The 26158-nt window shown below is 42.9% G+C and overlaps 1 protein-coding gene and 1 long non-coding RNA gene across 4 annotated transcripts; one reads left to right on the forward strand and one right to left on the reverse strand.

Moving 5' to 3' along the window:
- Positions 1-4495: 4495 nt before the first annotated feature.
- Positions 4496-9415, reverse strand: LOC112994097 (uncharacterized). The gene is made up of 2 exons (XR_003261864.2): positions 8957-9415; positions 4496-8064 (listed from the first exon to the last, which is right to left on the reverse strand). It is a non-coding gene; the product is annotated as an uncharacterized LOC112994097 (long non-coding RNA).
- Positions 8675-26044, forward strand: VDAC1 (voltage dependent anion channel 1). 3 transcript variants are annotated; one of them, XM_026118245.2, is made up of 9 exons: positions 8675-8828; positions 16016-16085; positions 16648-16697; positions 17634-17786; positions 17882-17934; positions 20247-20474; positions 23534-23684; positions 24185-24242; positions 25105-26044. In XM_026118245.2, the coding sequence occupies exons 2-9, from the start codon at positions 16019-16021 to the stop codon at positions 25194-25196; spliced, it is 852 nt and encodes a 283-aa protein (XP_025974030.1). In that variant the 5' UTR covers positions 8675-8828; positions 16016-16018; the 3' UTR covers positions 25197-26044. The 3 variants fall into 3 exon arrangements, with proteins under 3 accessions (XP_025974030.1, XP_064377203.1, XP_064377205.1); XM_064521133.1 differs by lacking the exon at positions 8675-8828 and adding an exon at positions 9338-9467; XM_064521135.1 differs by lacking the exon at positions 8675-8828 and adding an exon at positions 9553-9576.
- The last annotated feature ends 114 nt before the right edge of the window (positions 26045-26158 follow it).

Below are 26158 nucleotides of genomic sequence, written 5' to 3' on the forward strand. Positions count from 1 at the left end.
CACAGAGTCCGGCCACATTTAAATTAGATCTCATGAATTCTGTTGGTCCTTAATGTGCAGAGAATAAACACTGCAGCTGAGGAACAGATGCTTTTATTTTTTTAAAAAAACAATGTTACATTGATTCAGTGATTCAGTCAGGCAGCCTAAATATGACTTGATTGAACGATCACTTAAATACAGCTGAACCACCTGCACTTTCTTTTTTTATTTTGGCAAATCAATCTGACGTGAATATTTTGGTGACAAGCCCAAATTTGTTTCCAGCAATGTCCTAGTGCCTAAATTTTGCTTGTGGAAATGACAAAAACAAGCATCCTTTTAGCTCCGGTAGTTGTTATTTGCCAAGGTGAAGCCTGACTGTCCATTTTACATAGCTCTGAAATCCTCTGCCCGGCGAGAGGCGTGCGGGAGAGCCCGGCCGCCCTGCGGACATGGCACTGCCCGCCGAATTTCCTGCCCATCCGCTGCAGATCCCTGGCAAGCCCAGAGCGTGGTCCCTGCCAGGGGGATGAGGCACAATTGTGCTTTCTTTGCAGGATTCTTCATACTTCGCTAATCCTTGGTGCAAGGCTTGGTTTTTTCTTAAACTAGTTTTTACTTAGTTGCACTAAGTCTTGCTGGGAACATCCGAGTGCAGAGCATCTAGGTGCTTCATACCTGTGTTTTCTCATCATCGTTTCCTGGATAGGTGGGAAAGGTTATTTGCAGTTTGGTTCCCCAAATATGCTCTGGAGCTAGTGATTATAGAAGAATCTTTCACCCAGAAGCCGGATTCTGTCAGCCTCACTGACAAATATTTGACGAATAGTTTTGGGGTCTGTTTGTTTTTTTTCTGTCTGCCGGAGTCTGGTCCTGGACAAATAGCTGGAGTAAACGAAGTGTTGCTATTAATCACATTGATTTGCAGCTCAGTAACCACAATGTGGAAGACTTGTCTGCCAAATGAATACCTATGCTTCCTTTTAAATCAGCTCTTTGAATTTAAATAGCCTATAAATAATGTTTTGCGTGTATTTATCACCTATTTATCTTACATACCATATCTTTGCTGCTTCTATAATCTTGCTTTGCAGACAAGATAATCAGGTGTTTTTAGAACATATTGTGGCTTGAGAAAACTTTGCCTTTGATTCTTGGATTTTTCCTGAGGGATGAAGAAGACTGTATTTGCCTTCAAAATCTGCAGGAAAAGCACGTATGCTGGGGGGGGGGCAGGACTTACTCCTCTTGCTTCTGGAGAGAATTACAGGATGACTTCAGGCACTCTAAAGGGTCTTTTAAATGACTGTGGTAAGTAGCTCTCAGCAACTTTACCAGGAAAACGCATCTTTGAGCAAGGCTTCACAACAGCTTGTGAGAGAGGCTGGAGTTTAAAGCGTTGAACAGAGGAAAGTGACTCTGCTACCGAAGTCACTTGTGGTGTGGTATTTCCAGAAGAGGTTGCTGCTGATTTTGCTGAGAGCTGCAGATATTTACTACCCTGGAGGTGCCTGCGTCCCAGTTACCCACTGGGAGACCATGGCTGCTGCTGGTTTCTGCAGCTCATTGCAATGGGAATGAGATGCTCTGGGGAGCGCGTGACCCTCGCCTGGCAGTCCCCGTCCCGTCCCCTATACCACTGTCTTGCCCTTCGATCTCATGGGCTCCGGGAGCCCCTCGACATCGAGCTGCAGTAAGTCCTGCCTCGTGCGGGCAGACACCGGCTTCTGCGCTGACGTGGCCCAGGTTGTCCTCTGCCCTGTGAGCAGGGCCGGGGGGGCTGGCCCAGGGTGGGGGCACGATCCGGGACAGGTTCATCTGCAAGCTAGTACTCCTAGCACATCCTTGCTGTCTTTTCACGGAGTTAAAGGCCTCTAGGGAGCTTTTCAGAGCCAGCTGTGTGTTGATTCTGCTCTTCGTTCCCCCCGATTTATTAGAGTCAACCAAAAGATATTCACCAAGTCATCGCACCCTGCATGCAGAAGCCAGCTTTTCATGTTTGCTTCTTCCTCTTGGTTTTAGGTGACCTTTCATCCTCTGAAAACCTGGTACCTGAAGTCACAACTGCCTGCAGTGGTAGGACACCAGCTCCCTCTCGGTGTCAACCATCACCGTTCCTCCTGGTTGCTGATGTTATGCATGGTCTGGCCTCGGAGAGACAACAACTCCAGGCAGTCATCTCCTTGCCTGGCGTGTGAAATTTCAGACTTTCCCAAAGCAAGTCAAGTTTTGAAAGTCTGACGCCCCGCATCCAAGGCGGCAGGACACACGGCACGTTCCGGCCTCGCACGCCGAAGGAGGCACCCACGTGCCTCTCCGTGCGAGGAGGAGGTTACTGGAACCGCAGGGGTTTGCTCTCCTCCAAACAGCCCTGTTTGAAGTGGACTACTGGTCCAGGACAGGCGCACGAGAGAGAGCGTCGCACCCTTTGCAACTTTTGTTTGGAGTGAAAAGGAAAATACGCAGCGACGGAGAGAATCTTCACTTTGATCATCGTCGGTTACAGGAAATAAAAACATAACCCAAAGGGGTGAGCGCGAGGCGCAATAACGTCGGGTCAAGCGCTCTGTTATTCTCCGAGATCAAAAGAAGCTGGGGGAGTTTGGGTTTTATTGCATTCCCCTTTTGTGTTCTGGTTTTGGCTTTCTTTCCTGAAAATCAATACAGCCCTCTCTCCGGGCTTGTTACGCCCATCCTGCCCCTGCCCTGCCCCAGCTCCGAGGGGCAGCACAACGTGGCCCTCCACCTCTGTTGGCCTCGTAGCAGCTACTGCGGTAGCAGAGCTAATATAAGCCTTTCTGCTATGCTTTACACCGGGATTTATTCTCCCAATGAAACTCGCTCCGCCACGTGAGTGAAAGCGATGCAGCCAGGAGACACCGAAGCAGGGCTTCGCCACGCGGGAGGTGCACCGATTCCCACGGCATCTCAGCCACAGAAAGTGATTAATAACATCTCTTTTTTATTGCTACCAGTGTGTCTTTTCCGGTGACTGACAGATGAGTTTCGTTGACAGCAACGGTAGTTTTACTGGGATTGCAAAAGATGGAAGTCTGGCAGGTATCAGAGCCCTTGTGCCAGTAAATCAGAGCATTAACCCAGGCTGGTCGGGGACTTTCCGTGAAGTTTTCGGGGGAGCATTTCCAGATTAAGGGAACTCTGCAGGTTGCTCTGAGCAAAACAAAAACTTTTGGTATTACACAAAACGTCGTAGATACGATCTGTAAACCCAGCAGAGTTTGCAACGGGAGCAGATGTTGTGAAATGGCAGTATTCATGCTCCGACACACACAGGCTGGTGTGGAGGGTCTGCGGAGAGCAGGCAGCGCGAGGGTCCCCGTGAACGGCAGGCCCAGTCCCCCACCCCGCAAGGGCGATGGGTACAGTAACTGGTACAGCTCTTTCAGCTGTGGTACGTTAGGAAAATAAATGTCAGCGTTTTCAGAGATTAAGACACAGTGCACAGACTAGAGCCAAGCTGGAGCCCCTCTGGGCTCTGATTTGTGAACGAAGTATTTTGCAGCGGCTGTACTCGCTGACCACCCAACCGTATGGCACTGCACCTCGCATGGTCACCTGCTAATGGACTGCTCCAAACTACAGCCTGGTACACTCAGGAAAACCCGGCTCTGGGCTGCTTTAGCTTGATGGGGCAAAATAGAAGCTGCTGTGGGTCAGCCAAACTGCTGTGGCTCTGCCATGTCGGATTAGGAGCTGAGCAGTCCCTGGAAAGTCCAGATGAGGGAAGGACTAGACAGGCGGGAAGAGAAACGATGAACAACTATTCTCACCTGAACCATCTTCACTGATCACCCAGCTGCTTGTCACAGAGGCTGTGGATCCCCAAGGACAACGTGCATGATTACCTGCTTCATGCTTGGTTTTGTGAAAACAACCCCCACTAAAAATACTGCAACAACTGTTGTTAAGAGTTTTAAGGGGGGCTGGACCGTCTTGAGATAACGGGGAACAGGAAACAATGACGTGCGAGCATGGATATACACCCAGGTGGTGGCCAGGGGACGGGCTTATCCCGGCTGGGCTGCAGCCAGGCCAGCACATCGAATCGTGCGTGCCGGGTCATGTCAGAGCCGCTGCTCTGGCTGCCGCCGGGACCTCTTGGCTCAAACCTGGCAGCAGTCGCACTTCCGCGTGGTTAGCGCAAAGCCGTTCGGACCCACAAAACCCAGAGGCACGAGTGGTTGCTGAGGCGAAGAGATACATGGCTGTGCTAATGATGGCGAACAGAGAGCTGTTTATGCTCATTCATAAAGATTAGGAGCAGTCCGTTTACACGGGGCAAAGTAGAAACAGTTTATTGTCTTATACAGATGCCGCCCGGAGCACTGGAGCTATGTAAGCATCCCTGGTGCAGCGTTTTCTGCAATCCCGGATTGCTGGAAACAGCCTGTCCTCTAGCACGTGCCTGCATTTGTGAACAAAACTTGTTTTAAGTTTATGAGTGTAAGAGGTGGGAAGATGTTTTTATATAGCGTGATACCAAACAGCAAAGTGTCCTTGCTCGTGTGATCATTTATTCCACCAGTGTGTTCTTGACTGATTATGAACAAATTCCTTGCAAGTTCAAAAGTTGAAAACATTTCTGTTATTAAAAGGGGCCAAATCAAAGTCTACCAAACAAATATATCTTGGATCTATGGGTGATGAGTTTTTCAGCTGTTCAAACATGTCATGGGGTATGAATGAAGCTGTATTTGAATTATACTTCCTTCTTAAAATAATGTAAAATTCATGAGCTGCAAATGAGCAGCAGGGCAATTTCTTCCCATAACTTCGTTTTAGTTAGATAAGTTATTTTGGGAGACAGAGGGAAAAATGACAAAATTTTGTGTAGTGTAGTTACATAAAGCTGATTAATGAAAATAGTATTCACTGACCCCATTTGATGAAGGAATTGAATCAGAATCTTACTTGGAAATAGAGAAAGGCTGATCCTCCCATGCCCTGCACCTTGTCACCGCCAGCTGTTGTACAGAACAAGTGTAAAATTCTGCCAGATCAGGATGAGCATAAGGCAGACTGCAGAGGGGAATCCGACGCCCAGAGCTATAATCTAATGCTGTTTGTGCCATTAATGTAACTCTGTGATTTATGCTCAGTTCATATGGTATGAAATAGTATGAGAACCAGGGTCACAGCTCTATCCATTAGTGATACAGCACAGAGCTTAAAAGTAATCCTTTGCTAGCATGCAGATTTATATAACAAAGAATGGTTCAGTTCCAGATTTTCCAGCAAACTACAGTGTTCAATTGTAGCCTGTTCAAGTCTATCCAAGCTCGAGAGCCAAAGCTTGTGATGGCAATGCACATTCAGATGGACTTGGTATGCAGATTATTTGTGGCAGTCATGGATTTCTAGTATTCTGTTTTCACCTGGCAAAATAAATTAAGATGTAACATTACCCAAACCAGGGACAGCCAAAATAAATGAGAGAAGTTTAGAACATGTTGATTTACAGCATGATTTCTTATACTGTTGATGGAGCCTATTCCTTTTAAACTGAAGTCACAAGCACAGATTTTCTCCTTTGATAACATCTACTGTGATCCTTCAGTCCATCTGCTACTCATCAGGATAATCAACAGGTCTCAGCGTGTACGAAAAACAGAGCAGAACAGAAGAGATGACACACGGCCAGCTCCCATCCTAGGAGATTTGCTGCCATCTTTTGGTAGATACACGTTACAGAAAGTAATTAAAAATTATCTTCCTCTCCACACATATTAAACATCCTCTGTTTGTTCTTTCTAGCCCACGTACTGCATCCTCAGCTCCCTCCTTTCCTTCAGCCTGTAGCCCACACAGATATATATATATATATACACATATATATATAATGTAGCATCCTAACTAATTAGCAACCAGTGATATTGCCAAGGGAGACCCTGAGCATATCAAGAGTGATTATGGAGCTTGGAGAGCTACGGTGCAGGACATGGAGCACAGATGGTTTCTTCTTGATCTTGCTGGTAAAGGGGAAAGGCTCAGGCAGAAACCGCATGGATGAAAGCCCAGAAGGAAGGCTCTGAACACTGGAGAAAACAGAAGCAGCCAAAGCAGGTGCTTCATGCTGATATGCTGCTGTGCGTATCACCATGTTAGACTGATTTTCAAAACAGCAGAGACGAGGGCTTGATTGCTGCCTCATTAATGCTACTGCAGGTGCAAAGCAAATGTTTTCATGTGCAAATAGCTGCCCGGACATCCTCTTGGCCATCTGCCACCCCACCTCAATCAGCACCTGTAGTCACAATAGTCAGAGAGCAGGCCCTGAGCCAGGCCCTGGGATGATCCAGGACTGGGATCCAGCCATGTAAAACTCAGCTTGAAATGCTGACAGACTGTCTCTGATTTCTGCCTAGGCCCTGCCAGTAACTATGGACCAAATCCTTTGACATACAAAAATCTTCTGAACCAGAGCAAAGAGGTAGGAAACAAGCTGCAGTCTCTGCATGCCATAAAGTTTTTTTGATGCCTGGAAGCGATAAAAGTATATATTTGAGAAGAGGGGTGGCAGTGGGGATCATGCTAAGGAGGACAGCAAGGTAGGGAGGCAACGCTCCATCAGTCAGGCTCTCTGTTGGGTAATTTACCTCCAGCAGAAAGCGCAGGGCAGGGAGCTTTGATCGCATTAGCTTTGGCATGAAGCCAGATGGAGAAGTTGCCCCTCTGGGTGAAGATGCACATGGAGGCAAAGCCAAAGTGATGATGGGGACATCGAAATCCCCTTCTCCCGTTTCCCCCCTATGTCCTGCTTCAGCACCTGCAGTCCCGTCTCCTTCCTTGCTCATCTGACTTTTAGCTGAACAGGTTCAATTCACTATCCTGGCAGGAAACTGCTAGGTTTTTTTGCTAGGCTAGTCTTTTTGTGGAACAGCATGTGAAATCAGCCCAGGGCAGGGTCTGACAAGCACGACCACATGGAAAAAGGAAAGGCACACACAGGCGGGAGCAGGGAGAGCCAAGAGACCGTCTAAAGCCCTAACTTCACCTTTTTTCTGAGCCCGTGCTATGGTTACAACATGAGTATTCGTAGGGCTGCCTTGTAAGCTGGATCTACAAAATGACTGTGGTTAAAAGTAACTCTCCAAATTTGAAAAAGATCTTTTGTTTCTGGAGGTTGCTATTGCGGTGGCTTTATTTTATATTTTAGTGTGGAATTGATATTGGTCACAACTGCTTCAGCCGTTGCTTCCACAGCTACTTTTTCAAGGTCTGCCTGTGGTTACCTGCAGTCTTTTCCCCTCTATCACCCTCTGAAGAATACAAAGAAAATTCCTCGGTTCTCAGAGCATCCCCACTTACTGCTTCATTTATATGGTTCTGGTCTAATTTCTGTGCTTCTAATTTCACTCATAACACTGGAAACAGGCTAGCTCTCCTCTTTAAAAAGCAGTGTTCACAGACCTTATACACTAGTTCTATTATTTATGAGGTCTCAGATTTTTCTCTAGCAAAATTACAGTTTTTCCAGTTTTGATTTGTAGTATTCCCTCATGTTCTATATTTCTTTACCCTCTGAAACCCCAGACAAGAAATTTGCCTGTTGCCAGGCATGAAGCGTGACACATTTTGTATTCTCACATCCTGCTGTTCTATGGCTATCTAAGAGACACTGAATCCCACCTCTTTAACGTTTTGCAAAGTACATGCTTCAACAAGGAGCCTAACAAACTTTCCATCATGAGGCATCATTGTGTCTACTTGGGACTGATAGAGACAACAGTTAGGAAATGAGCATCCACCTGAACAAGCGGGGAAGGGAACTCTGAAGACTGAGCTTCTGGATCCAAGCAGGAAGCCTGGATTACTAAAATACTAGATGAGCTAAACTGTTTCTGAACTTCTGATTCAGCGCCCCGGCTGTATCTGGCCTCTACTGCCGGCAAGCTCTGGCCCTGCACCAGGTTCTGCCCTTGGCTCCCGCGGTGAGGAGAGCTGGGCGCGGGGGTTCAAAGCGCTGTGTGCGCTCCAGCCATGCTTCCGACACGGATGACTAGGAGCTCTGGTCCCGGGTTGTGTTGTGGCATGCATCGGTTGCTCGGTGCAGATACAGCCCTGAAACGAGAGCAATGCCAAAGAGAAAGCCTTTTGGATAGACAGCTTTTGGAAAGCCTTTTTTTTTTTTTTTTTTTTTTTTGCTAGGAAAGGAAAGGCATGTGCAAGGCAAAAAAATGAGCAAGGAAACGTTTCTTGCTATCCGTTCCTGCTGTGCGAGGGAGAAAGACCAGGAAAACAGTCCTCATAAGCAACTGGGATTGACTCAGTAGGACATGGACTTCTGGCATGAATTTCTTCTTCTAACAAAAGCTGCCCCCCAGATACCGGGTAACTGCCTCGGCCAGAAGAATAACTATCAAACTCAATGGCAGTTTCCTAAATGAGTAATTTTGCTTATCATGTGGGGCAATGCTTTTGCTGAGCTCTCCAGGAGTCCCTGATAGCGAAGGACTGGCTTTACATCTCATCCTGAAAGCGGCATTATTTCAGCCCCTGCTCTCCGACGGCTGAGCCTCCTACTTGGCCTTCTGCAGCCATGAGGATTCCTTCTGGATTCAGCCAGCCCCAGCTTCCCGTTAAGTCATGAGGTCTGATTCATGTCTCTGAGTGGGAGTTATGAAAGATGGAAAGCTCCGTAACTCATTGGTGCATCTCCGCGCGCTGTTCCTCCTCCCTGCCTCGGGAGGCTTGCTGACTCACAGGCCACCAGCCTGCACTCTGGCCGCTCTCCCCAGCGGCTCGTACCTGATTTAGCCTGGGCAGAAACTCTCCAAACCCCCCCTTACCTCCCCGCACTACTGACAGATCTCTCCTTCCTTCAGGTGAGCTGCATCACTTTGGTCTCTCTGTCCGTGTTGATCTGACTCATGTCCGTTCCTGCTCTTCCAGGGCCACCTAACCGGCCTCCCCTCGTCTTTGCGCCCTACAGCATAAGCCCGACCTAACGAACCTTTCCAGCCGACGCGCGGTTTCCAAATAAGTGCCAAGAAGTGCCGCCCGCTTATCGCTTTCCTGCGCTTGTCACGAATCGGTTTTCACGCGGGCTGGGGGCAGGTTTCCCGCGGAGCCCCGCTCCACCGGCCCCCCCGGCCCGGGGACGAAGAGCAGAAAGGGGCCGGGCTGGCGGATCTCGACCGCGAGGAGAGCGTCCGCCGGAGCTGGCGGTGCCGGTTCCCCGCTTCCCGGCGGCTGCGGGGCGCCCTGGGTGGCCGGAACCGGCGCTGCCGGTCGCCGTGGAGGCCGCGGCCTCTCGCGGAGCGCTGCCCGGCGGCGGCGGCAGGAAGCGCGGCCGGTGGCCACGAGAAGGCCCGGCCGCCCCGCCCCCGTCCCGCCCCCGCCCCGCCCGCCGTCACGCAGCCGCCGCCGCAGAGGCCGGGGAGGCGCCGGGCAGGGGCAGCCGCCGCCGCCGGAGGAGGCCGGGCCGGGAGCGCCGCGCACGCCGCCGCCGCGGCGGGGCCCAGGTAGGGCGCGGGCGGCGGTCACCGTGCCCCGGCCCCTTCCCCCGGGCCGCCGCCGCCGGAGCCCCCCCTGCCCGGCCGTCGTGGCGGCGGGACGCGGCCGCTGCCCCGGGTGAGGACGGGCCGGCAGGCAGCTCGCAGCCCCGCTGCGGGGCTTTTGCTAGCGGAAGCCTCCAGAAATAGGAGTCGCTGCCGGCTTATGTAACGTACGGCGGCCTCTCCCTGGGGCACGGGGTGACCGCGACGTCCGCGATGGGCCGGGTTTGGGGCCTGCGGAGCGAGGCGGTGGGTGGGTGGGTGGGTGGGTGACCCGTGGGGAGGTCGGTCCCCGCCCGCCGTGCCGCCCCGTTGGCTTGGCCGGAGCAGGCCGCGCTGATCGATCTGGGTGCCGGCCGCGGGGCTGGGATTTAAAGGTCGTCCGGCGCTGGAGGGGTGTTCGGCCTGCTCGGCCGCCCTGCTGTTTTACTATTCTGCTTATGCTCAAAATTTATTTTTTTTATTTTGGGGGAAAAAATGTCAGTTTAAAAGCCGCAAGGACTGAATTTCCCCTCCCGTGAAACAAGCGGGGAGCACCGTGCAGTGCCATTGCTTCCATTCTGCCGTGTCACAGCCCTGCCGCGGAGCAGCTCTTGCTGGAGGGTGATCGAGTCATTCAGTCTTTGGCCACTTGTAAAGGTAGTAACAAAAAATTCTGAGAATGAAGCAGAGCTGACTCATCCTGCTGCCCTATGCAGGGCTGTGTCTCCGGTGAGTAGTTATAGTGAGTCAACTAAAACAGATGCTGTCTCGTTTTCGGACTGAGTAGTGAGGATCCAAAGTGTTTTGCAGTTTATTCTGTTTGGGGCAACGGGCAGCTGAACAGTCATCTGTCTCGTGGGATTTCAGCTATGACATTTTGTCAATAGTCAGCAGTTCTGCGCCGTTGAAAAGGTATCTTAAAATAACTCCTCCTGCCAACACTTCACATTCGGGATCAAATATACCACCTTCGGTCTGCTGCATCTCTTCTTCTACCTACCGTAGGTAGTGTGTGTCGGAGTGAGTCAGCGTGTAGGATGTTGCCGTCTGTTGCCATAGCAGCAGGAGCGTGGTCCCGTCTGTGGCGTTCCGGGGGATGGATGCGCTCGTTCCTGGGGGACGGATGCGCTCGTTCCTGGGGGACGGATGCGCTCGTTCCTGGGGGATGGATGCGCTCGTTCCTGGGGGATGCACTCGGCACAACGTGGAGAGGGAGGAAGCAGATCTCAGGGGCACGTGGGTTTTGACGCTGCAGCAAAGAAAAAGCATAAACCAGCTCCTTAATATACATTTCAGTGTAGTGGAGGCTTCTCTCCCGTGTGAAAGCAGCAAGCAATCCGAAGACAAAATGCTATTTTAATTCGTCATCCGCATTGATTTGATCACTTACCGTGAGTGGGAAGTGGCCTGGAGTGAGAGACGTGCACCTCCTCGAGGGCTCTGCCAGTGTGGGTCTGCGTCTTACACCTTGCGAGCTGCTCGTGATACAAGGGAGTCACTGCCCAAATATCAATTGCCCTTTTTCTGGCTCTAGCCTTGCTGTGAGTGACAACAGCACTGATCATTTCTTAGGAGTCATATACTCGAAAGAAGCAGTTAACCTGCATTTTTAATTCAGCTCATAGAGTGTGTGGTTCTTTGTTCGTCCCTTATATTTTTAGTAACTGCAATAGCTAGAGCAGGCAAACTTCCGTTTAATTGTTATTTATATATGATAGTTTAATAAAGGGATTCAGTGCAATGAAGTTGTTCTTAATTTATACTCATGAAATTAAGAACAGACTTTCTTTAATTCCATAAATATTAATACAGACTAAATCACTATTTATAATTGCTGTAAGGTGTTTGTAGCCTAATAAACTATATAGAGGAGATAGAATATATCACACAGATCTTTTAAAAACTGAACATACTACATCATTTAACTAGTTTGAAAGCAAAGCTGTAGTAGGAAGGCTGTGATCCTAACAACTGTTGTAGATCATCGGTTGGACGTTGCATGGATTTACTAATGCATCTGCACAGAAAGAAGAAAGACTCCAGTGTCTTAAATTTTGAGTCAGGATGGTGCATGGGTTATACGAATTCTGCACAGCAGCAAGTTAGGGCAAAAAACATTAAGTATTCTGGCCCATAATGCAAAGTATTTACAAATTGTGTGCTTATACTAGCTTTGGAAAAGACTTGTGAACATGATTAATGTGGTGTTTGACCTCGGTGCGGCTCCTCATGTATTTACAGTTAAGCACGTGTTTAAGTCTCTGCAGAATTAGGCGTCTGAGGCTGATTCAAAGCAGTTGGTGACTGTGACCAGCCTGTCATGAAATCGGAAAAGAGTGCAGATTTTACATGTCATATTCTGGATGAGTGCAAAAGCACTGTGTACTTTATTTATTGATATAAAATACGTTGCTTTGGAAACAACATTGCATAGGCCAGGAATCCAGGAAGGCATTTAAAGGTTCCTTCATACCAAGGAACAATTCTTCTTTGAATAAAGGAGATAAATAGGAAATAATAAGATTTTTAGATCTTGAGGCAGAGGGCCCTTATATCAAATTTCCTAGGACAAATTGGAGCGGGGTCCAGCTGAGACCCCATTGTCTTCATGGGTGTTTGACCCTTGATGTATTTCATTCTTATCTTAAATTTTTAAATAGATCCTTCCCCTCATGTAAATATCAAGTTGATAAGTGTGTAGGGAAACTTTAACTCAGTCATGAAAAAGAGAGATCAAGCAGAAAGAGGAATTTGAAGGATGAAATCTCTTGTCACGTCTGTATAAATGCAGGTCAGTGTGACAGCTAGTTCTTGTCCCGTCCCAGGAGAGCTGGTGCCTAACAGCGGGCCATGGGAAACCGAGCTCGTGTCTGACTCGGGGCAGGCTCGTTGCAGCGGCAGTTCGGGGTGCGGGTACAGTGCAGCACGAGAAGGGAAAGGGCAGCACGATTTTCCCTGTGGTTGCAGCCAGTTCTTACATTTGCTAAGGGCACCTCAGTCGTCTGCTGCCTGATTCTGAATTAACACCCCCAAATTGTATCGTGGAGTGAAAACTTTGCCATCTTTGACGCTTGAAAATATTTAGAGTCAAATTCAGCCCTGCTGGAACCGCCTTGTATCCAATGTAGTTTTCTTCACTGGGGCTGGCTCATGTGTCCTGCAGCTCCAAAGAAAACTCCACGTTTTCTCCGTTTTACAGTTATAAATCAAGTGTTCACTTGGGTGGTGCTCATAATAACCACTTTGAGCTCAGTCCTTAGTTCAGGTTTTCCGAAAGCAGTTTTGCAGTACTTCAGTCATGATGTGCAGTACGGTGCTTCCTGCTCTTTAAAAACAAAGCATTTTCCTCCTTGGGCCGTAGGTATATATTCTCTTGGTCTGCTTGGTGCAGGAGTTGAGGTACGTAGTCACTCTGAGATATCTGCACTGTTGGGCAAGGATAAAATCCATGAATTCATACCTCTCTTAACCCAATAAGAGTTTATGTGCTGGGATTCCACCAGTGAAAAGCAAGGGCGCTTGGCCATGTGGCTCTTCCTTGATCCTTTAAGAATATGAATCCCTGTTAAGCATGCTTGTCTTACAACCTGTGGTTGCACAGAATGTAATCAGTTTTGTTTTCCATCTGTTAAACAAGAGGCTTCAGAGTATAGATTAGCTAGTGCAAACAGAAATAATTGTTTTTGTTCCTTGATGGCAACAACAGTAAGGTTAACCACCACATACATATTTCATAGAGTGTTTTCCACACTCAGCAAGTTTAAACGCCTTGTTCTGTGTGCATTACATGATTTGCCTTACAAATAGCTTTACAATGGACATGGATTTAGCTTTCAATATGGTCCCTTAATTATAGTAATTGCATAAGTGGAGATCTAGACATCTCCCACTGTCCTGTAACCATAGCCTAGGCTGCTGCAGTAGAGCAGCATGTCACAGCTGATTTATCTTACAAGCATGGTCGTCTCTCCCTGCTGCTAGCTTGCTGCGAAGTAATGCCTCACGGCTGAGCACTGGGGACCGACTGCGTCCTGCTGCACTCTAAATCCGGCCTCTGGGGTTCAGTGGAGATATGCAAATGTTAGTGAGAGCCTAACCTGGCTTTATGGACTTTGATAAAGGAAAATTAGTCAGCCCCTACCTCAAAACAAATCTGACAAAACCCAAACCAAAAACACAGTATTCAATTTTCAAGAAAATATATTGATTTTAAGAAGTAACTCGAAGTGACTGTTGATGAGCTCAAAATACATCTAGTAGATTCCCAAATGCAGCTGATGGAGCAATGCATTCTCTTTCAAAGCAATGCTTATTTGCTTTTTCGATATAAGGATTTTTTTAACACTTTTATTTATTGATGATGCTAAGTGGAAATACCCATCAGAGCGTTCTAAGGAGACTGCGCTGCCCTGACTGGAAAGAAGCATTTCTGAGTATGTACAGTCCCTGCTGAATCATCTCAAGGTGGCCTGGGCTCTGTGTCCTCTCTTGAGTGCTACCTTACCTCTGACCTTAAGGGTGGCATTGTACTTTAGTGACCTTAATAAAAAGCAGAGGAATGACTTAAAAAGAAATCTATGAATGCCTTTTTTTTGTTTTTGTTGTTGTTAAAGGCTGGTTTTATGTTTCCAGAACCCCGTATGACCACCTATTAAAATGGTTTCTCCTGTAGAGAGCGATGTTTATAAACTTTGCGTTCTGGCTTTCATGTTGGCATAAAAATGAAGAGAGATGTCTAGGTCTTATATAAGCAGCTGAAACTGCTTTGGAATATGGAATAAATTGTGTTTTTATTTAACTGCTTAGGTATTTGGGGCTGCAACTAACTAATAAAGTATAACTGGAAAAAAATTACAGGACTTCTTGATGCATCCGAGTACAGTCTCGGCAACTGAAGCTACATCATGCTATGCACCCTTGTATCCCACTTTATTTGTGTTCTAAGAAGATTGTTCACTTTGGCTGAGCCAACAGATCTGTTTTGCATCCTCTAGGATAGGGATTCCTCACTTATGCAATAGCAATATCCTGCTTTAACAGGCAACAGCTTGTTGAATTGAGTGCCTGAGGCATTAAATGACTGCCAAAACTCCCTATCTGATCATCACGGGGTGGTGTGCTTGAATGAAGAACTGAATCAGTCTACCGCCAGAGTAGATACTTTGAATACTACAAGCATCCCCTCATGTTTAGAGCTAGCTGGTTTGTTTGTGATTTAAACGAATAGTTTTCTGCTGATGTTGAATAGTTCGGAATAAGGATTAGTAGGCAATTCTTCTCAAAACATTTTCACTTGTATGTAATAAGCTTATTATTAATGCTGCATAACCAAAAAGTGTTTAAGAATATAGAATTCTAGTGCAAAATCTGGTATTGAGAGAACCAGCTTTATGACGATGATTTCTCTCTTTTGCTTTTTTAAAATTATGAAATTTTTTGTATATAAAGAAAGAAGGTGTACACCATTTCAGGTGGTCTGAATATGGCTGGTTCCATAGAACAAATTACTGCACTTGAATAAGAAAGTGGACTTGATTTGTTTGTTCCTCTCAGGCTCGTGTTCTCTCCTGGGTATGTGATGAGAGTCTTGGTGGTTGAGAAAATGGGATGTATTCTCCTTTCTTGCAGGAGGCCATTGAATTAAGAATGGTCAGGGTCTGCTGAGTGCATGAACCTGAGGACCTAATAGCAATGTTGGCGTCCTGCCTGAACAAAACATGAAGCTGGAGGAAGCTCCAGCATCCTTGCTCTTGTGCTGATGCCCCACTCCAGGTTTTACACGAGCTCTAATCTACATTTGATTGCTGAGCAGGGGTAGCATCTATCTTCCTTATTAGCTGACTTCTAGATACTCACAATGTGGCATCCCTTCAGTCTTAATTTTTCTCAGCAAGCTCAGTTTTCCCCCTAGGTGGTGGAACAGAAGAAAAATAAGGGTCAATGTCTAAGGAGAAATCTTAATGCAGTAACAGCTGTACCAAAGTCAAAGAAAATTGAGGATGAAGAATGACCATTTGTTGCTTTTGCTAACATGTTATCCCATTGCTGCTGTGAAGCAGGGGGAGATGGGTGTTGCTGATGCTAGATGACTGCCCTGGTTAGATTTCCTGAATTAAAGTTGGATGACTTGGGGTCCGAATTCTTTGCAACAGGATACACAGATTAATTGCAAGTAACAGGAGAAATGTTTGCCAGAAATAGTCATTCATGCAGCTCTCCTGTTAAGGAAGCAAAAAATTAACTGTTTTGAAAGGCAGAGGAGGTTTCTTCTTTTTTATATTTGTTCCACAACCTGTTTCTCATCCTCAGTGGAAAATGCATGTTAATCACTAATGCTGGCTAATGAAGGCATCAAATCACACTGTTTGTTATAGCTACTGTCTTCACATTATATTAAATTGATAGGTAGTGGATAGAAACCAAGCTGCCTGGACTTAGGAATTTGGCTTAAGTTGCCAGTTGCTGAACTGGCTTAAGTAAACACGTTTCCAAACACTGTAATTTCTCTCTCTCTCTTTTTTTTTTTTCTTCAGAAAATGGCTGTTCCACCAGCTTATGCTGATTTGGGAAAATCTGCGAGAGATGTTTTCACCAAGGGATATGGTAAATAAATCCAAAATAAATTTGGTCTTTTGTTGTTTACCTGATTCGTGAAACTGATTGGTTATGATTTCACTGCTTTTCTCTGACAAAAATTCCAATAATTTTCACTAGAATCCAGAGAATTTTATATCAGATCTTCACATTGTCCTTACTGCCTGGAAATTAGGGTAACTTATTTTCTTCTGACAAAATTTTTCCTTTTACCCATAGGTCTGTTGTCCGTTTTGAAGTGTACTACATTTTCACTGTTCCCTTGTATCAGGAATGGGACCACCGATGTCAGTAGTTTGCTTATGAACAAAATGTTGTTCAGTATGAATAAAAACATAATTACCTAATCTGGTCCTAGTGATATTGATGAAGTCAGCTGGCCTAGTGCAGTCGAGTACTGTCTTTAGTGAATATAAGCTGCTTCATAGGAAAACATGTTACAGTAGCTGTAGTCTTGGTCTATTTTTTGAATAGTTCACAGGAGATCTAGAAGGGAGTTTTAAAAGATAAATGAGAAATGTCTTAAAATTAACATATATATAATTCTTTTTTTTTTTCTCTCATTTTCTAGGTTTTGGGTTAATCAAACTTGATTTGAAAACTAAATCTGAAAATGGACTGGTGAGTTGGTCCTGAAATGTCTCAATGTTCTTCTGTTTAGTATATATTCATTTTAAAAGTGTAAATATGTATCCCTTACTCTTCCCTTACCCATTTTCATGTATATTATAACCTTGCAAGGTACACTGTATTTACATTTTAAATCTGTCATGAGACTATGCACAAGGTAGAGTGGAAGATATGGTGAAGGGCTCCTTTGCAGATAATTTCTGGCTACGAAATTACAGTCCTTTTTGAAGCCATCTCCGTGGCTGTGCTAGAAGTGACACTGCCTCCTTCCTGCACACTAATTTCAATTTATTAAGGGTTGTGCTCTCGTAGAATTTTTTCTGTACAGGCTTTGCTTTAGCTGTACACTGGCATGGGGCACAAACTCTCTGAGGGCTATTAGCCAGCATTTCAGAATAATGCTTTGCTCAAGGCTGCTTATCAGTTTTAAAAGAGAACTTACACGCAGGTGTGATTGGTGGTTTTTCCACTTCCTGCAGTCAGAATTTCTGAAAGTATGATTTCTAAATACGCTGTGTGCTATTTTTCTTATCTGTTAATAAACAAGTATAGTTGCAATATAACTGCTTATTGGAGCTAATCTTTACAACATCTTTATGAGGGATGTATTTGCAGACTTGCATGCTGATTCACAGATACACCTTGTACACTAGCTTATCAGACCAGCACCTTTTTTTGTTATGTTACCAGTAAGAATTATCCACATCGCTGCCCCATATCCATTCCTTTAGTGTGAAATATTTTTGATCCCTGACACACTGAAATTTCTGTGGGGCAAGCATGTGTTGATATTACTGACTAGCAAACATGTTCTTAAAGCTTTTGAGAACGCTGCAGTATTAAATATTATCCCAAATTATAATGACTGATACATTCTACAAATGTAAGTATTTACCTGTGTGTATATATATTTTTTTTCTTTTTTAGGAATTTACAAGCTCAGGTTCAGCAAACTCAGAAACAAGCAAAGTTAGTGGTAGTTTGGAAACAAAATACAGATGGGTGGAATACGGGTTGATGTTCACAGAAAAATGGAACACTGACAACACATTAGGCACCGAGATTACTCTCGAAGATCAGGTAATTTTTGGCTCAAAAGATACAATTTACAAATTCTCTTATGACAATCTCCTTTTTAATTCTAAACGCAACTATTGAATTTCTTTTCTGTTCAGCTTGCACAAGGACTGAAGCTCACGTTTGACTCTTCATTTTCTCCTAACACTGGGTAAGAAGTGACTAAGCTTCAGTGACAAAAAAGGCATTTTTGGTTTTAGTTGTCCAGAATACCATCTTATTCTTTTACTCTTTCTGCCATAAGATATAAAGACAGGTAATAATCAGTGTATGATAAAAATCATGACACGTCATTGAAATCTTAGTATTAATGATCCCTTTTTAAACCTGAGTTACAGCAAGCAAAATTTTAAATATAATAACTTGCAAATTAGAGTAAGAATTGGAGAAGAAAAGACTATTTATTTATTTATTTATTTATTTTTGCCCCTGTTGCTTATTTTTGGCCATGTCAGGAGATGTGTACTTAGCTACTGTCTGAATAAAAACTCTGAACAAATCAACTGCAATTCAGAGCTTAACAAGCTCCATAAGCCAGTTGGCTACAGCTCTAATAGGTTGATGCAGTAATTGGGTTCATCTCCCAAGCTGAATTTATCATTTAAATTCTTGCTGGGCATAATGTGGCTTGGTAGTGGATGGGTACTTCTGACATTGTGATTGGGTGCCACGTTTTATGTGGGCCAGAGGGATTAAGCAGCAGCTGTAGGACTAGATGTTTTTTTTTTTTCCCCTGATTATCTTTTTGCAAATAATGTTGCCAGTGAGTCAAAATAGACAAAATATTCAGAGAACTAGCTTTCCATAGGAGCACACTGCACTGCAGGCTATCAGGGTAACAATCTCTCTGAAGATTTCAGCCTGTTTTCTGGATTTATTATCCTCCATTGTAAATTGCTTTCACTCCATTCTTAATTCTAGATTAACTGGGCATCTACAGAATAGTCTCTAATTTTTGGTTTGATAATTTTGTTTTATCTGGTAGAATTATTAAAAAAAATGTATGAGAGAATGACAAGTAACAGCTCTATAGCTATTTCTCAGGAACTTCATAGACCTTACAACATCTGACTTATAACTGAATTCCCTGCTTTGTGGGGAGACCATTATAATCCGAATAAATGGCGTGAGATTCAATCCTGTTGCGACCAGGCTTAAGTTGATAGGGGTGCCTCATGTGTGAATGTGACACACCTTCTCCCCCCCTCTTTACTACTGTCCTTGGTGAGTCTTTTAACTGGGAAAGTCATTTTCAGAAATGCCCCATGTTAGCTTGCATCTGTCCCCATGGACACTGGTAGGAAGATATTCCACTGACGTTTATGGAAATTGGAGGCAAGGTAATGTTTTTAATGAGTGCTTTTGGCATTCCTGCTCTTTATCTCTGATTTCCTCCTATACTGCTACAGAAGAGAGGTATTTAGGCATGAACAACAGAGCAATGCAAAATGTAAGAAATTCTTGAATCTGATGTGGGAAAAAAAAATAAAAAGGAAAAAGAACAATTGCTATATAGATCTGACACAGCAAGATTTGCCGTTCTTGGAGACTTTTGCTAGCTGAAGTAGAATGTTGATTTGCAATTTAAAATTGGTCTGATTTTTCTGGGAAAACTTCAGAAAAAGATTTGGTCAAAGACAGAAGAGAATTGTAAGTTAGAAAGAAAAGAAAAAGGACAAAAAGATTAAGAGTAGCTGAATATACTAGATGTGACTCTTCTGCCTTGTGAGGATCTGCTCCCTTGATATAAACACTCAGACACATGAGAAAATACTGTTCTGGCCACTAATATAAAAGGAAGCAAATGACTCGGAGAAGTTTATTTGTGTGTTTACTTCAAAAGGAAACAAACCTGGCAGCCTTTCCTACAGCTATAACTATTAAAATTTATATGTAAAGCATTGTAAGGACAAAGGGGGGTGCTAGAGCCACTGAAGTAGCTCACTCCCTTAGCAGCAAAGACTTCCCCTCAGGCAGCTGGAGGCAAAGTAGCATTTCTTAACTTCTGTCACAGTAAAAGAAATTATCCAGTTAACTAGGATTGTCTAAGAATTGTTTGTGTTCAACAGCCCAATGACTGCTGACTTTCTGTGGCGAACCTGTAAACTGTTACAGTTTCTATTACTTCCTTCTCTCTAGCAAACTTCAAAAAAATCCGATCTGTGTGACATGACAAATTGCTTTTGTCACCTCGGGTCTAGCTTATTGTGCTGCTGCCTTTTCAACACAACTCGGAAGTGCTTAGTAGTATACCACACATCATTTTATTGCTTTATTGCACATAATTTACTGCAGATGAATTAAGTTTTTGCAAGTCTACAATGTAGAAGGTGACATATAATGTGGATCTCCAGGTATGTATACTTTTTTTCAGGAACTGTTACGGTGAATTAAAGTAACTGACTTGATTAGAGTGCTACATAAGAGCCTACCTTCTCAAATATGTATATTTTTTTCCTTTAGGAAAAAGAGTGCTAAAGTTAAGACAGGATACAAAAGGGAACACATCAACATTGGCTGTGACATGGATTTTGATATTGCTGGTCCTTCAATACGTGGAGCTCTGGTGGTTGGCTATGAGGGTTGGTTGGCAGGTTACCAAATGACTTTTGAGACAGCTAAGTCCAGAGTAACCCAGAGCAACTTTGCTGTTGGCTATAAAACTGATGAATTCCAGCTTCATACTAATGTGTAAGTATTGGCAGAGAGGCATTTTAAAAAAAGAATTTAAAAGGATTTTGCTGTTTACTAGAAGATTGATAGGAAAAGATTTTCAACATTGGTAAAAGAGGGAATGGTGGATTTCACATTCCAAGCTGGAAATGCAAACTGCAATTTTGCATTAGCTTTTGTTTGAATTATGTGGGTGAGGGAGTGTATGATGAAAAGAACTGGAACTCAGTGAGTACTCAAGCATTCAGAGTCTGTCCTAAAAGATCTTTAGTGGAATAATAAAACAAGTAAATTACATAATTTTTTTTTTCATGAAAGAAAAAGTAAAAGCAGTACCTCCCTTTTGCATGTGCCAAGATCAAATTGAAAATGGTAGCTTGATCTATAGGAGACAGAATTAATCAGAGGGTGAACAAGAACAGGAGAAAAAGGAAATGAATGGAAGAGCTATGGACCGTTTGTGTTAGTACTGGAAGAGATATGGTGTAAAAGTTTGTCTTAGTACTGAAACTCCTAATAATCTATTTACACAAGCATTTGTCTTTTCTGCATGTGTGTGCAGTGGGAAAACAGGACAAAATTTCATGCAAACCTTCATTTTTCCATCTTATGAAAAACCAACGTATGCCTTTTGACAGTTTTTTAAGATTAGGCAATCACTAATCCTTTCCCCCTTCTCTCCACCCCCACCCCCCACCCCCCCCAGTATTCCCTTAGGTAATTGGATATTTTGCGTGTAGCAGAGCTTTTGCAGGCTGTTCCCATTTGGGGGCTGAAGAACTGTTCTGCTTTCTTGGAGCTGCTTCTTCAAAGGCTTTCTGTTCTGTTTCATGCTGTTTTGCAGAGATCTGGTTTAGGAACCCCAAATTGCTTACAGAACAATTGAACTTTCACAGGCCCGAGACTATGTTTGGGGGATTGCCAAAGCACAAAAGTGTGGGCAGAAAACTTCCATCAAAACAATATGTGGGATCCCCTTCCACTCAGTAGTTATGAGCTATTTTCTCAAACACAATGACTTTCAACACTGTGATACCGTAGTAGTTAAAACATTGTATTATGGGCCTTTGCTATAAAATGCTGTCATTATTATTACTTTTAATTAAGGCAAAAAACTTCAGAAACAAACTTCAGAACAGTACAGTAAGATCTGAGCTCCTCCTGCTATCTCTTTGATCCCTGAAGGTCTGTTTCTTTGGTAGCTATTACTGTACATAAATGATAAATAATCTGTAAGAGGAAGCCTAGTTTGTTTATTATTCATACTCCACAAGCCGAAAGGCAAAAACATTAATGTGTGATATGAACAGAAATTTTAATTATTGGTATTAATGGATTTCTTAGGTACTTTTAACGTGTTTCAGCTCTGAAACATGACTGGGTTTCTGCAAAATCCAGGAAAGAGACTTGTATTTGGAATTCCCATCGCTAGCATGCTGGCTTATATCTAGACAGTTCAGTGTTTCAAAGAAATATGGCACAGTAGATAAATTTACTAGGTGGGGCTTGAGAAATCTTGTTTTGTTTCTGGCTGTTTCACAGACCAGTTGATGACTTGAACAAGTCACTTAAACGTGCCTAAATATCTTCATTTGCATAGGGGGAAAGTGCTATTATTATTAGAATTAAAAGGAGCTTTTACTTTTTTTTAATAATATATGATAACTAAAGGGAGGTAGGGCTGGATAATTTCTACTTTGAAATATGACTTTCCTCGTTTTTTGAGCATAGCTCAGACCCCCCCTAATGTTGCAGGTCAAGACAGAGCTGTATGGGAAGCTTGCACAAAATCTGCCTGTATAACCAGCTCTACTCAGTCCTTTTTAATCCCTCCTTTTCTTGAGAACCAAGCACATGCAGTTATATGTGAGCTTCAGTCTTATCTGAAGTAAGTATTGTAGTGTTTTTCTGGAAGAATTGCTCTAACAATTTAAAAGGCTGCTGCTATTGCTTGAACTTTTAAATGGGCATATTACTATTGTCCGTGCAACTGTTATAAACTAATAAACATTGGACCAGATGGAAAAAAAAACTGGTAAACTGGAGAGTTCCAGGTAAAACTAGAGAGATCCTAAATCTGCCTTTTTTTTTAATCATTAAAGGTTGTGTATACTTTAATAATTGGAGCCAGTTTATTTCATAATTTAGAAATAATCAGAAGTATTTTATTTGCAGAGGTCTTCATGTGGTTTAAAGCCTGTTTTATGCAATGTGTTTATATCCTCTTTTAAGAAAATGAGCTAAAAATGGAAATTCAAATGCTCACAATTTTACTAGGAGTGAAAGACTTATAGAAATCTTTTGCTCTTGTTTTTAAGATCTGGATTGCTTCTAAGGTTCTGCATTTTATGTACTACACTGTATTTGCATTGTGACATTGGTGTAAATAGTAATTGAAGTTCTACTACTCATTAGCAGTGATTGAAGCTTCTCATCATTTAACTGTTGGCTAGTGCTTTATGGGAACTGAAATTAGTTTCATTTCGGTTTCTAGTCCAGAGATATCTATAGTGCAAATATATCATTAGGACTGCTGCAAATGGTATTAATTTACAAGAGCTGATATACTTGGATATTAAATTGTCATCTTCACTTCTAATGCGGTTCATCTATGTCTGATAAAAACATGCTGATGAGGCAGTGTTAGGGTGACTGCTCTTCTGTAGATGGGTGCTCAGTCTCTGTGATTAGGTTACTGCCCTTTCAGGGCACTGAGAAGATGTATGTCTGGGAAAATAATTACTTCACAAATGTACAGAGAAGAATGAATCTCTTTACTGCAAAGACTCCCATCTACAGAGAAGGGAAAATTGGAACCTTTCATCATTATTAGCCTATTTCTGATAGTTTGTCCTGGCTTTTCTTCAGTTTCACAAGTTGTTTGTTGAAATATGGTAACTGTCAATGAATTTAAGCATTTATAAAAGACTTTTTAATCAATCTGGCCTAATATGTCAATCATAGGTGTTACAGATACTGAATGAGGTATAAGTGAATGCTTTGCAAATATAGCTCTTACTGAAAAAGATGGTATTTTGGGGGTCCAGTTTAAAACTAGACTAATGTATTAATTTCAGGAATGATGGAACAGAATTTGGAGGCTCTATTTACCAGAAGGTGAATGATAAATTGGAAACTGCTGTGAATCTTGCTTGGACAGCTGGTAATAGCAACACCCGCTTTGGAATAGCAGCCAAGTATCAGATTGATCCAGATGCCTCTTTTTCTGTGAGTGCAATACATGTACATTTATGAGCATTTGAAAACAAGCTCTTGTAATGGAAATGTGAAGCAACCTTATATCAGTGAGTAAAGTACATTTTTGATGCAATTCCTTGGGGTGTAGTTGGCACGCTCTGTTTTTCTTGATTTTTTTTTTTTTTTTTTTTTGTAAGCATGACACCATAACTATTGAATTTACCTTGAAAGTGATACAGAATGCTTTATGCTATGTTATGCTACCCAGTGGCACTGGCCAGTGCTACTGGGCTCTGTTATGAACATTTCTCATGTCAGTCTTATTGAAAAAAATGAAAAATTTGGTTAATAAAAGCCATTGCTGTCTATAGCATTGTAGATTGGTCGAGATTTTGGATGTAAGTTATGGCAAAATTAACTCTGTTATGTTTGTGATTTGAAACATGAAATCATTTACCACACTTAAAAGGCATTATTCAAGAAGAAGAAATATACCAAATTATTTACATTCTGTATTTTTTCTCTTTTAGGCTAAAGTGAATAACTCCAGTCTGATCGGTTTAGGATACACACAGACTTTGAAGCCAGGTAAGTCTATGCAGAAGAAATTCAGACATCAGATAAACTATATTTTAGTCTTGAAATACTGAAGGATTTCTTGTGACAAAATGTGACTAGTTCTGCAACACTGCTGTCCTACTTAGCAACCTAATAATGAACTTCTGAGGGACTGCTCTGTTAATTCTGGACATCATCAGAAGCAGAATTATTAGAGACCACCATCCACTGACCAGTCAGATACACTTTTGTGTTCATACAAAGTATATCTACAGTTAGGTGTTTGATAGATAGGTACATGAATTTTTAGTACTTTCAGTTTCCTGCCGAGTTTCTTTTGCTTGAAAATGTGACACTGCCAAGATCCACTGGTCCAAGGAAGAGGAGAAATCTTATTGCTACACAACTGGTTTTAATGTAGTCAAATCTGCTGCCAGAATACCAAGCAGATTGACATAGAGATATTCCAGTAGACTGGGATTAGGCCTTTTCATCCATAGATTTTAAAGTGGTTTAGAAAGGTGGGTGAGTACTGAGCTCCCAATTTTTCTATTATTACTTTTTGACTACCTCACTCTAAAATTAGATTAATCAGTGGACTAACATGAGTCAACTGACTTGGATTTTTAAGTACTTGGAATGATAAAAAGAAGCAGAGTCTGGTGTCATGGTTTATTTATCAAAACTTACAGGTTAAATTCAGAAAGATTTCCCATTCATAGCTCTACTAGTCTGCAAGCTGTTTTGAAAAAAAACAGTCATAACAAGCATAGCCACCAAATTACATTTACTTAGCTCCCCAAGCAGCAACACATGCATTGCAATTACTGAATCTAAGGCTCGTTTCAAGTTTTAACAGTTATCTTCTCTCTCATTTCTGTCTATTTTACAGGTATCAAACTGACATTGTCAGCTTTGTTGGATGGCAAGAATGTTAATGCAGGTGGTCACAAACTTGGTCTAGGACTGGAATTTGAAGCATAAAAAGTGATTCTACAGTCCCTATTTTGAAAATACTTTCAAGCATAGCTACCTTCAGAGTATAGTGTACCTTTCAATGTTTTATGTATGGGATGCAAGTTACTGCTAAGTATCAGTCATGCTAGTGCTGGTTAAAGACAGCTAAGCTAAAGATGTTTCAGAAATGAGACAAAAACAACAAAAAAATCTTAATTCCAGGCTTTTTTGGAATGTTGTTGCCCATCATATCTGCCAACTGCCACATAAGAAATGTGAAAGTATTGATTACCTTGACTGAAGTATTGACTGCACAAGGAATATGCTAATGTGATATAAAAACAATGACTTTAAGAATTGCAGACCACTATAGTGAATTCTGTAAGCTGAATTTCCTGATGCCACAGGTTCAGAGTTTCAGTTCGTGATGGAATGTGTAAATTTGTCTGAAAAAGGGATTTTTTTTTAGATAGGTATTTCATGAATGTTTTGTCTTATTTAGTTATCTTACACCTACAGCTGTCTTTAGAATGCTTTAGGCTGTCCACCCTGTATAACTGTTGCAGAGGAGGTTAAATGTGACTCAGCCAGTAATACTTGTCCTGTGCTGTGGTTCCTTTCCCTTGCACTGAACGGAAAGCTTGTAAGACAGAGCCGTAATCAGGGAAGAGTGTGACTGCAATCACATAGTTGCATCACTTTAAATTTGAAAGGAACTTTTGTTTTATTACCACTTTTTTTTTTAGCAATTAAATGGGTACATTTTTAGAGAGTCTTCCATTTTGTGTGGAACTAGATCCCAAAATGCTGTACTTGACACTACTAAAAATGGATAAAAAACGCAAACCCAACTTGAATAAAATATTGAAATGTCACCTTCTACTTTGTCTTATATTGACTGTAGAAATAACTTTGTACTAATTCTTGGTTCTCGAAACAGAGCAGCAGCATCTTATTGCATGTTTTCTAGCACATACTAAATAATTTGG

Source organism: Dromaius novaehollandiae, chromosome 15 (assembly GCF_036370855.1).
Source record: "Dromaius novaehollandiae isolate bDroNov1 chromosome 15, bDroNov1.hap1, whole genome shotgun sequence".
Lineage (NCBI taxonomy): Eukaryota > Metazoa > Chordata > Aves > Casuariiformes > Dromaiidae > Dromaius > Dromaius novaehollandiae.

Excerpts from the sequence above, each read along its gene's own strand:
- VDAC1 (XM_026118245.2), top strand. The coding sequence starts at position 16,019 with ATGGCTGTTCCACCAGCTTATGCTGATTTGGGAAAATCTGCGAGAGAT. Across the intron at positions 16,086-16,647 it reads TGTTTTCACCAAGGGATATG|GTTTTGGGTTAATCAAACTT; the intron begins GTAAATAAATCC and ends CTCATTTTCTAG. Across the intron at positions 20,475-23,533 it reads TTCCAGCTTCATACTAATGT|GAATGATGGAACAGAATTTG; the intron begins GTAAGTATTGGC and ends TATTAATTTCAG.